Source organism: Pezoporus occidentalis, unplaced genomic scaffold (assembly GCF_034315485.1).
Source record: "Pezoporus occidentalis ecotype Australia unplaced genomic scaffold, CSIRO_AGI_Poc_V1 ctg56, whole genome shotgun sequence".
In the NCBI taxonomy this organism is placed as follows: Eukaryota; Metazoa; Chordata; class Aves; order Psittaciformes; family Psittacidae; genus Pezoporus; species Pezoporus occidentalis.
The window spans coordinates 2,266,901-2,279,449 of NW_026915899.1; the positions used below are offsets into that span (position 1 = coordinate 2,266,901).

The 12,549-nt window shown below is 44.9% G+C and overlaps 1 protein-coding gene across 7 annotated transcripts in view; it reads right to left on the bottom strand.

Moving 5' to 3' along the window:
* Positions 1-12,549, bottom strand: part of CELSR1 (cadherin EGF LAG seven-pass G-type receptor 1) — a 164,860-nt gene that overhangs the window by 96,768 nt on the left and 55,543 nt on the right. For all 7 annotated transcript variants that reach the window (XM_062638350.1, XM_062638346.1, XM_062638343.1 and 4 more), the window contains exon 2: positions 29-667. In XM_062638350.1, the coding sequence (XP_062494334.1) occupies positions 29-667 (639 nt within the window). The remainder of the gene's footprint in view (positions 1-28; positions 668-12,549) is intronic.

Sequence of the window (12,549 nt, forward strand, 5' to 3'; positions counted from 1 at the left end):
ATGGGTCAAAGATAAGATAAACACATACCAGTGTAGTCCTCATAGCATTCACAAGTGTAGCCCCCTTCGCGGCTCCGGCACAGCCCGTTGCTTCCACAAGGGTTGGAATAGCAGAGGTCAATCTCTGTCTCGCAGTAGTCACCCGTGAAACCTGCAGGACACCGGCACCGCAGACCGTTGATGGGGTGGATGGGTCGGAACAGGACGGTGTTGGAGCTGATGAATGGGGCTGAGCTGTCAAACTTGAGGACAGAGACACACTTCATGTAGTTTTCACAGGGCTCACGCAAGCAGATGTTGTCATCGAAGGGCAGCACCCTCTGCGTGGAGATCATGGTCAGTAGGGTCCTGTTGAGGTAGATCTGCTCCTGCAGGTCCTCAGAGGGGAAGAACTTGTTTCGAATGCCACCAGGGAGCAAAGCAGAGAAGGTCACATTCAGGATATTGGAGCTGACATCCGTGTCATTCTGGATGTTGAAAACAAAGATGCCGTCCTTGGCGGTGGAGAGCACTGTTGCCACCCCTTCCACAAACAAGGATAGGAGGGGAGAAAGGAACCTCTCCTGGGACATGTTCTCCAGCCTCACCGTGATGCTGTTGGTGAGCATGTCATCTGTGATGATGGTGACACGAAGGGTGCAGACTGCTGTGACACTGTGGACACCATCTGAAGGGAAGAAAGAAAGATAACAGTCAGAGACAGTACAACAAAATTATCTTCTCCAGGTGTGGGCTCAGGCTTAAGGAGCCAAAATTAGGCACAGAGAATGGTGACGAAGGCTTGAGGTAAAAGCCACCTAAGGAAACAAGGGACTTGGCAGTCCTGAGGTAAAGGCTGGACTTGATCTTAAAGGTCTTTTCCTACCTAATTGATTCTATGATTCTATTTGAACACCTGAACTTTGTCATTCCTCACACCTAACTTCTTCAAAATACTTGGGGGGGGGGAGCATCAAATTGAAAATGCTGTAGTGGAAAGCAGACATTTAAAAACTTTTACATTTTATCCTTCCTTTAAAGAATTTCTGATACAGCTGTGGATGTTCTGCAATAAAACCTGGAAGTATATAAATATAGCGCTAACACCCAACACTGGACTGAGAGATGCCACTGTAAAATCTCAGTACACCCTGAGGCTTACAGTAGTGCTGTGAATGTACAAACTCTAGAGTGTTCTATGATTATGAATCATAATTATGACACAGTAAGTGTTATAATTAATCCAAATTCAAACGCGAGCAAGGAATGAGAAGTTGCATCATCACTGAAACCAAACCACTTAGTTTAATTCTGTCTCCTTGCTAACACTAAGGACTCATTAAATACAGATCGCATTACAGAAAATATGATTAGTGTTACAGCAGCATCGAAAAAACCCAGAAGAGTTCAAAAGTGGCTTCTGACAGGAAATGTTGCTTCTCAAAGTTCTTGTACTGTAAATATACAACTAGAAATAGGGGTGAGTTCATCTCATGAGAGAGATGAACGGGTTTGAGTGGGCAATATCAGGCCCACTGTGCGGCTAAGAACGGATTTCAGCTCCCCCAGGTCCCAGCTCAGTGCCTTAGGCTTGGTCCAAAGTATCCCAGAAATAGTAATTTCAAAAGTAACCTAATACTACATATATTTCAATTAAACCATACGGTACATGCAGAAATGATTCTGCATCACATCGATGTAAAATCACAGCAGAAATTGCATTTGAATCAATCTAAACCCAGTGTGAGATCAAAATTCTAATACCATGGTAATTTGCCTAAGGTTTACTACCTCAAAGTGTAAGTTTCTGACCATTATGGTCTCTTATAAAAGGCCTTTCAAGAACAGAAAAATCAGAATGGCTCCTTTCCTATTCGCTGTCACCACTACACCTCAAGTGCTGCTTTGTTTTAAAGAGAAATGTATTGTTGGAAGGTTTTTCATCCAATACATAGTAGCAGTGTAGTAAATTACAGTGGCATAACTAACCAAAAGGCTTCTGACTGTCTCCTCCTGATCAGGTTGCCTGTAAAAGTTCAGCTGTTGACTTTTTCCACTCTGAAGCAGCTTTCAGGCAAATAGGAAAACCCTTTCTCCTGCGTGCTACTTTACTGCTGCCTGGCTAAAACCAAACAGTCAGGAGAGGCTGTTATCTGGAGGGTTCTGTTTGGTGTGCCCCTCACAGAAGCTCATGCGCCAGCTTTTACTTTCTCCCAAGTGTGCAGAAATCTTCTATCTCCTCTTCCTCAGACTCATTCTAGGAATGTGTAGCTTCAGCCTTCAGCAAGACCCAAAGCAACCTTTAAACATGGTATGTAGCCAAAATCTTCAATGCAACCTCCTCCTCCTGCACTGCCTGTGGATTTCTGGCCAGCAGACAACACAGGATGTGCTGTATTTTCATAACTGACATCCTCAGACTAGTTTACCCACTTCTGTCAACTGCATGGCTCATTCCCCTGAAAGGCCAGCAGCAGAACAAACTATTCACTTTTTCTTTCCTAAAGCAATTGACATTTGCCTGCCTGTCCTATAGGGTGCCTGAACTATTTTGCTATTTGTTGCACAATACACTACAGAAGCTCCCTCATACCAGCAAGAACACCGGACAATGGGTCCTTTTCTGAAGAAAACACTATGATCTATAGCCCATGGTATGTATAGTAAGAAGACAAAATGCAATCCACTGTCTGACAACGCACTAGAGTCTACAAACTGTCATAATCAATATCAACTGTCACAATATGCAAGAGCTTCCCAGCATTCACAACAGCTATTCTGACACAGTTAATAAATCACTGCAAAAAGCCCGGTGTCAGATACCACACAGGCTCCTTGTTCCGCAGGCAGCACAAAAGAAAACTGGGCACATATAGCTGCAAATTGAAGTGGTGTTTTAAAAGCCAATCCAGCTTTGTGCAGCCCCGTTGCAGAGCATTAAAATAAAAAGAGAGTAAAAAGGAGCTGAACATGTGTACTATGGGCAACAAAAGAGTGGCATGGCTATACAGCCGGCTGGACAAGCCCCTCTTTCATATCACCACTGAGTCTGAAAGCAGCATCATGGGATCTGATCCTCTATTCATTCAGAATTTCGTGGAAAGTTGAAACAATCTGTGGTTTTATGGGACCAAATTAGTATCTATTCTACTCTCAACAGACAACGTTCACTTTGAGGGCTGGAACAGGCATAATAAAGGAAGTGGAAATTCTGTCCTCCTCTTTACTGGCAATTGAATGAAGCCCTAAATACACAATAATAATAAATGGGGTTTGAGAGTCACAAGTTTAATACTGCATGAAAGTTTCAAATATTTACTGCCAGAAAGATCAGAAAAATAGTATTAGGAAGCACTATATTATGGAGTGGCATTAATTTGTGGCTTCTCACTCTCTGACATGCCTACCATATGCAGCTCTCCAATATACACACACAATCAATCTGTTATTTTGCTGAAGTGGCTCTAGCAATATGATTTTTCCAAGGTCTTGTGATACAGCTATAAAAAGTCCCTCTCAAGTTTTGGCAGATGCAAGATGTTTTCAGTAAGGAGTGTGAAACACCCTTCGAGTGGTGCTACAAGTGAAACTCTGGCTATGCTTTACTCGTGGAAGCAGATCTTCACACAGATGCTTACACACACATATGCAAGGCTTACCTCTCACCGGATCTCACAGGCACATCTGCTTGGCTTTAGCAAACCTGATGGATGCAGGAGTCTTCCTGAAGGAGCTCTAAACACACAGGCCATGCTGGCAAGTGGGACGTGTAGGCATCCTGCTAAGGGTGGTTTGAGTGGACAGCCTGAATCTTATCAGCACAAGCCACTGCCACCTGGATAGCCTTAGTAAAGGGAAAAACAGGATGGACCAAGGAGGAAGACAGGATCTGACTTGTCCTTTTGTGGGACTGGCTCCTAAAGTGCTTTACCAATGTTTTTGTCATTCCATCCTTGAGTTTGTTTTCCGTGAAGTGGGGATAATGGCACTTACATGTACACTGTGAAGTAGTGGGTGCAGACAATGAAATGATGAGATACTGGGATAATGAAGGCAACATAAATACCCCAGACAAACCACAAAAAGTTCTTTCAAAAGCTGTTGCAGCCACGTTTATCAAAAACAAGCTGGAAAGATGAAAACAGAATACTCAGTGTCTCACACATCAGTGAATGGACAGAGGAGTCTGTCTGGACAGATGGTGGCTGCAGAGGGGAAGAGGTGTTCATTACAAATGTAGTCCCTGCACACTGAGTTTATATCCTGACAATATCATTTTATCTCTACTTTCTACAAAAGGCATCTCCAGAAGGTGGAAAACAAAGCAGACTGTTGTCTTTTGTGTCACTGTCATTCTTGAACAAGCTCCTTAAAAACAGAACTACTCATCTTCACCCTCCATCAAACTAATGAAAAGATTCAATAGCAACCACATACCCTGACACATTACAAAGAAAAGAGAAGACTTAAGGCTGAAAAAAAAGCCTGAACCTCTCTAAAATATACGAATTAAGAATTGATTAAATAGTTATTGTATCATGATTACCTTTATGACAAACCTAATCAAATGCGAGACTGTAATCTCAGCTTCCTATCTTCTGGCAGTCCATAAACCAAAGCATTTTATTATCTGGAAATGTAAACATAGCAAAGTCTAACTGAAATGAATATTTGGCAATGGCAGCATCTGGCCTGAAAGGTTCCTTTGTTTGTTTTTTAGATTGGCACAAATAAAATAATTAACACTATTTTGCCTTATTACATACAGAGGTCTTAGGGCTAATTTTGAAAGCTGCATATTTCATATAAACACTTTAGTATCACAGCTTTCTTTCATAGATATCCCAACCCAAATCCATTGTAATTCTGCTTGATAATGCATCTGGGAGTAATGTGTCAGAGTTTATGACAGCCATGCAAAGTCCTGGGCTAGCAAAATGGAGAGTAAGGACATGCCACAGGTTCAAATAAACTCTTGCTCTCCCCAGCTCATAAGAAGCAGACATGCCCATGGGTAGCAGCCATTGCTTGGCAACATGCCTTGTAATGATCAAACCTCCATCACCCATTGCTTCCAGCCATGTCTTTACATATGAGAGTTAATATACACCTAGTCCAGTACTAAAGCTTTGATTTACTGATGAGGATGCTGTGTACTTAGTGTCCTCTCCACTGCTTGGGCGGCAGTAGCATGTAAGTAGCTCACACTGAAACCACAGGCAATACTTGGCTGCCTGCACAGACCTGGAACCCAAACCACGCTTCCCATTGAGCAAACTGCAGTAAAAAGCAGATGTCCGTAACAGTGAGATTACAGCCCTGTGCTAAGCTTCAGCTGCCCCAGTAAGTCTGCAGTCTGCAGGGCTGAGTCCCTTCCCTGCATTGTGCTTCCACCACCACCGAAACAGATCTAACATGTGCAAAATATCAGTGTATTAATATCGTCCTCCCAAACCACTACTGTAGGCATGACAAAGCTTCACTTCCATGAGTAGAAATAAGAGTCTATGAGCATCCATAAGAGAAAGTCTTTAAAAAGTTTTGTACATTATGGAAAAGCATAGTGCAAAAAAAAAAATATCCTGAAAGAAAATAGCAGGGGGGAACCTAAGACAGAAAATGGTGGGGGGAACCTAAGGAAGATGCTTTATGGAAACCACAGAAAACACTACCAAAGAAAAAGAAACATAGGCATTAAGTGTGAATTTACAGACCCTACCTCAGGGTCTTCCCAGTTAGTGAACACCCTCACTGGAGAAGTGTTTCAGGGCAGAAACTGTGTACCTGACCCCACTCTGTGTGTGCCTTCAGGGCACCTTGGCAAAGAATGTGGGGGCCAGTGTTAGCCTTACCTCTCCACAAGGCCAGAGCAATGGGAATTGGCAAATGTCCCCTGTGCATCCCTAAGTAGTCGCTGTTTTGTGGTAGGTATAGATGAAAGTACAATTGTCTCTTTTGCTAGAGAAAAGTGATATTAAATGGTACAATAACAGAAAAGTAACATCCACGAGCCATCCAGGGGACCTTGACACGCTTGTGAGGTGGGCTGATGCCAGCCTCATGAAGTTTAACCATGCCAAGTGCAAGGTCCTACAGCTGGGTCGGAGCAATCCCAGGCACAGCTACAGGTTGGGCAGAGAAGAGATTCAGAGCAGCCCTGTGGAGAAGGACTCGGGGGTGTTGGTTGATGAGAAAATGAACATGAGCCAGCTTCAGTGTGCACTTGCAGCCCAGAAAGACAACCGTATCCTGGGCTGCATCAAAAGGAGCGTGACCAGCAGGTCGAAGGAGCTGATCCTGCCCCTCTACTCTGCCCTTGTGAAACCTCACCTGGAGTATTGTGTGCAGTTCTAGTGTCCTCAACATAAAAAGGACATGGATCTGCTGGAACAAGTCCAGAGAAGGGCCACGAGGATGATCAGGGGACTGGAGCACCTCCGGTATGAAGATAGGTTGAGAAAGTTGGGGGTACTCAGAAGAGAAGGCTGCGTGGAGACCTCATAGCAGCCTTCCAGTATCTGAGGGGGGCCTATAAGGATCCTGGGGAGGGACTCTTCACTGGGGACTGCAGTGATAGGACAAGGGGTAATGGGTTAAAACTTAAACAGGGGAAGTTTAGATTGGATACAAGGAAGAAGTTCTTTACTGTGAGGGTGGTGAGGCACTGGAATGGGTTGCCCAGGGACGTTGTGAATGCCCCATCCCTGGCAGTCTTCAAGGCCAGGTTGGACAGCGCCTTGGGTGAGATGGTTTAGGGTGAGGTGTCCCTGCCCATAGCAGGGGGGTTGGAACTTGATGATCTTAAGGTCCTTTCCAACCCTAACTATTCTATGATTCCTCTCTGGAAAAACATAACAGTATTTTGTATAAAATCCTATCATTTCTTAGACAAGCAGCAACTGATCCCGTCAAAGCCTCCCTTTCCTTGGGATCAGAAATGCCACTGATGAGCAACTCTTTCTTTATATCAAGTTGGATGAATGGAATGACTCCCCTTGGCCATGTGAAGCTTGTGCTATTAATTTTGTTCCATCATTTCAGGCTGCCCGTCTCAGCCCCACGCATTTGGGAGCACTGACTGCCGACACAGGCCACGGGCTTTGGAACAGATATACAGAAATAATCTTCTATTATTCACACAGTGTCAGAGGTTCACGGTGGAACCACTGCTCTGAAGAACACTGAAGCCCAGGTCTGCTCCAAAGTCCATTACATCAACAGGAAGATTCCCATTGACTTCAGTGGGCTTCACTCCCAGCCAAAACTGAGCCTAGAGCCTAACTTGCTTGCCAGTGCACTTGCACAGAGCTCCACTCCCGACCCAGAAGCCCCAGACAACAACTAGAGTCTGTTTTTACAGCACTGGCCAATGCTGCCCGGCATCCTTCAAAGAAAAGAGTTGGGAAGGGTCACAGGAAGGGGGAAGATAAAGACATGTTACCTGGTGCTATGGGGGATTTCAGTTCACAGGTGAGGTAAAACAGAAGGCAGCTGAGTTGTGTGGTGTATGAAGCACACCAGCAATGGAGGCTCTATCCTGAAAAGAAGCTCTCTGGGATTAACCAGCCCAGGGGTGGAAGATTGCTGGAGGACAGGCAATGGTCCATGCTGGCAGAGTGAGTGCCTGTGTATGACTGTACCAGCAACCAGTTCTCCCTAAACCAGCATTAACCACACTGCCTCCAGCACCATCCTGCTGCCACTGCAGCAGCTCAGGGCCCCCAAGGGTCTGCCCCAGCTCCCCCCCCAGACACGGGGTATGTAGTAGGGTTGTGGCTATGCCAGCTTGTGCCCCGACACTGCACTGCCGCATGGCTGCATTAGCCACATCCGCACTTGTGAAATGATGTCAGGATCATTGCAAGCAAAGGATCGCAACAAGCCTGTGCAGACACTTCCAGGGAAAGCCACCTCTAATGCTCACAGGCTGCAGACACACTTAAAAACACTTTCAAGTGCTTTTGCAAGTCAAACTTTCATTTACTTCCTTTTACAAGATGAGTCATCTCTTCATCCTGACAGAGATGGGTTTCTGATGCTTGTGGAAGGTGGGCAGTGAGACCTGGGCTTGAAATTTAGGGCAGCTCTCACTCCAGGGTCCCCTTGGCAGCCATAGCAGTACCAGCTAACCCAGACAGCTAAACACAAGCTGTGGAAGGAGAAACTGTGCATAAAGCAACTGTGAATTCCCAGCACGTAGAAGAGAAAAAAACAAACTAATGTTGGCATCATTATCTTCAATGTAGCCTGTGCTGTTCAGGATTATTTACTTTGCACACAATACTGAAGAGAAAATAAAAATACTTTGATTTACAGCTTGAATAGGGGATTAGGAACAAACTGATGCCAACTGGATTACTCAACACTGTACAAGACTGCCATTAGCTCTTCTGAAACCAGCACCTGCAAGCTGGGAATTTTGAAATGTTAATTGGGTTGATAACACAAGTCTGGGGGAATGTTTCCGGAGGGCGGGAAGTAAGGCACATGGGATCTGCTGGCAGGAATAAACACTCCTGCATGCTGACTGCAGCGAGGCTGGAAGTACTCCTCGCTTCCCTGAACACCCTCTCACAGCATCACTTCTTGCTGCTCAGGTACCTGGTGCACATGGGTTATAACTGCTGTGGGGGATGAGATGCAGGCAGGGGAAGCTGTCAGGGATGCAGCAGTGACAAGGCAGCAAGGAAACAAGTCCATGTCCTGAGTGGAAAGCACAAGTATAAAGGATGAAGGATACTTAGAAGGGAGTATGATACGTGGGAAGACAGTGTGAGCATGCTAATACCCAGCTCCTTCCAGACCATTTTACTGATGAGGAGATTTTCCTGCTAGTTAAAATGCAGTGATTTTCCTTCCTGGGCTCTGAATCCCTGCACCTCAGCTTGTTTTCCTTGTTAGCAAGGACCAGCAAGACTCCTCTGCCCGGCCATGGGGGCTGACCCTGCCCCAGCACTGTGGCTCCAGGGGGTTCCCTGCCTGCTGTAACCAGCAGCACTCTGCTGCCCAGCTCCCCCTTGGTGGGGTGTGCAGCCCAGGAGCCCCATGGCTAGCACACAAGCACTGATGCAGCTTCTGAGCTCCAGCTGCAGAGACAGGTTTCTGTTTCATGCTAATGACCATGGAAACTGTCTCATGGCACTCATCAGACCTGTTCAGATGAAAAACCCAGCTCCATATCCCTACACCAGATAGATTCACAGACTGGCTTGCTGGGGGCTCCGCCAACAATAAAACTTGATCATGTTTCATATATAACCAAAACTATTGCCTAATTACTGTGATAATTTTTAAGCGTCTCTGAACTTTAAAAGGAGAGGGTTTTAATATCATTTACATTTTAATTCTAACAAAATGCATAGCTAAATGTCCATTTAGCTGTAAGACGAAAGTTTCCCAGCAGGCTTGCATTACCTGCAGCCACATCTTGCAGTGCACCGCACTGCTGGCTGCATTGGCTTGGACAGGCAGGAGATGTGGGTGAGCATCAGGGAGAATGAAGCATAGGCACAGGGAGCCCAGTCACCCGCTCACCCCACAGCCAAAGGGCTATTTGTGGGCATCTCTGCAGCTATAACCAGTCATTCTATATGGGATTATATATACAGAAGCCCAAACAGGTTTTGTACAGACCCATGAAAGCACCAGACAAATTAAACTGCAGTCATGTGATGCTCCAGTGCTGATCTCCATTCAGGGCATGGTCTTTAAGTGAATGATGTATTTTGTACAGAGTGAGATAACAGCAGTGTGTTTACCCCAAGACATGCTTCTACATCACTAACCCCACTTCAAAAGACAGACCCGCTGCCTGGGGTGGTGCTGTGCTGCCAGGGAGCAACCAATGGGTCACCACAAAAACCTCTATTCTTGTGACTATGCAGCCCCTGCAAACATTTTAACTCACTCTGTCTGATTAAGGCAAGGACCCCCCTAGACAAGCCAGGTCTTCGCTCAAATCCCTCCCTTTGCAGTTTCAAACTAGGAGTGGATGAAAACTACGGTGGGGATGGCAAAGAGGGGTGGGAAGATTTGGTGTTGGGGCCTGGGAGTATCAAAACTGGGAGCAGCGATAAGGAAATAGTTTCTCTGTCCCAGTGTCTGCAGCCATACTGTGTATGGGTAACCTCAATGGGACCCTTTCAAAAGAGTATCAGCAAAATTAAATCCATTTGGTTTATTTTTATCCATAGTCCCAAGCTCCTGTTGCTTGGAGATACAATACGCTCTGCTCCTTGCTCTGACCCACAGGGAAACCATGGGGATGCTTCCTGCTGGACGGAGTTCAGGTTCACTATCTTGAGTGGAAAACAAAGGAGGGAACAATGAGAAAAGACACTGATGTCATTTCTGTCTATAGACAAGTTTTCAGAACAGTTACACATCAGCTGAAAGAGTTATTGATGCACTGGGCAATGAAGAAACTTGTTCAGCTCCCTGAAACCACCAGGAAAATTCATTGGTTGCTGGGTGCGCTCTGTCAAAGCATGGGTTGGGAAACTAAGAGGGTTCTTTAGGTATATGGGGGAGAGGGGGTTTTGTCACTTTTCTGAAGTTTCAGCCATTGTAGGCCCATTTGCAAATTAACACAAGAGAAGACAGAGGGCTATGTCCAGGGAAGGACAAGCAGTAATGGCAACGTGTCATCTTCCACACGCACTGGGCACAGGAAAGGTTGGCTCAGCTGCTCCTTCTGCCCCAGGAGATTTGAACATGCTCAAACACAAGGGACCCGCACAAGCAGGGTAATTCTGTCATGCTGCTTCACTTCATATCAAATCTGTTGTTGGGAGCAACGATTGGGGCATGGATGTCACACCTGTAGCACAAGTGTGTCCTGAAGGAAAGGTTCCAGAGCATTTATAACTCTGCCTTTCCCCTCTTTCTCTCTTTTAAGAGTTCTTATTAAAAGTAGATTGAAATTGAGAGAAGCTATGGGGAACACCAAGGACTACCTGCTGGGATCTGACACAAAATATACCCACCTCCCACAGTCCGAAGAATTTAGACTTTCAATTAGCTTGACTCCATTAGAAACCCCCAGAATGTAAGTATTTCTTCAACAAAATAGCATGTTTTCCCCCATTTCTGGCTTCAAAGGGAACGGGTTTTCTTTTTTCTCACTAGATTTCTGACCGACCAGCTTTGCTGATCTTTTGTTAACTGAGGTCTGCTGAGTTAAGCAGAGTAAGAAGCAAATAAGAAACATGAAGAAATAATCTTTAGCAAATAAGAAACTGAACTAAAGAGTATTGCCTGCATCACGCGATTAAATTAAAGAAATAAGAACAGAAAGATAAAATGAACACACAAAGCCAAAGCTTTGTGGTTTTGGGAAAGACTTCTCAGGCACTGGCAATGTTTGCAGGAAAAATGCAGTGCACTTTGTCCAGACTCTCTGTTGATAGGCAACACACACAATCTTCTACAAATGCAATGCAAGAACAAAGAAACCCCTTTGATTAGCTAACCATATACATGTCACTGGCCACTGGCAATGAGATCATGATGTTTTTGGCTGCATGGTCAACTGAGAAGATTATTCTTGGATCCCTGCTGTTAAAACTAGTGTACTGGACACGAATCAAAAAGGACAAAGCACTTGTTTCCTGTTTCTATAGTCCTGAACCTGCAGTGGGCATTTTTCTCTCCAAAACATTCCCAAAGAGAAATGCAGCCCCACAGACAGAATCAAAGAAATGCAAGAGCGTTACAATCATTTTGGGAAGCCGATGCAGAGAAATGGCAGGTCAAGCTATGACAGATTAAAGTGGGTAACATCAGTGAGTTGGAGCCACTGGCAAACACAGAAACTACTTCGATATTCAGGAATGATAATGTAATCTCAAATGCCTATCTAATGATTTCTGTTCAGCCCAGCTGTAGTCTTAATGACATGATTCATTTCTTTAAGCAGGTAAGATTTTTCTGCCAGGCACTTTGTAAGACACAGATCCTGAGTGAAGCAGGTATTTTGTATTCTAGCACTAATACAAGGGTACCCAACAATTTCCATAATTGGAAGATTCTCTTTGAAGGAATTTATTAGACTGGGTAACAGAGGAAAAACTCATGCACAATTTTTCACCACCTGAGCTCTGAGGCCTTCTGTATGGATAGGACATTGGCTCTCTGGAACCTGTCATTGAGCGCAGCCACTTGTTCTCTCTTTCCAATGATAAAATTAGGCTTACGCCATTGACCTCAATCTAGTGATGCAATTCTCAGAAGGAAAGTGTATTTTAAGCATTTTCTAAAATCTCAATTTTCAAAGACCTCTTTAGCCCTGACAGATTGTCGTGGTTTAAAACCAGGCAGAGGGCTCATTCACTCACTCCCCCTCTTCTTTCCCTGCCCCTACTCCCAGAGGGACGGAGAGGAGAATCTAAAAGAATGCAACTCCCACAGGTTGAGATAAGTACAGTTTAGTAACTAAGGTATAACACAAATCACTACTGCTACCACCAATAATAATAATGATAAAGGAAATAACAAGGGAAGAGAATACAACACCTCACCACCAGCCGACCGATAACTCGCCCCCCCAAGCCCGACCAAGCTCTGACCGAT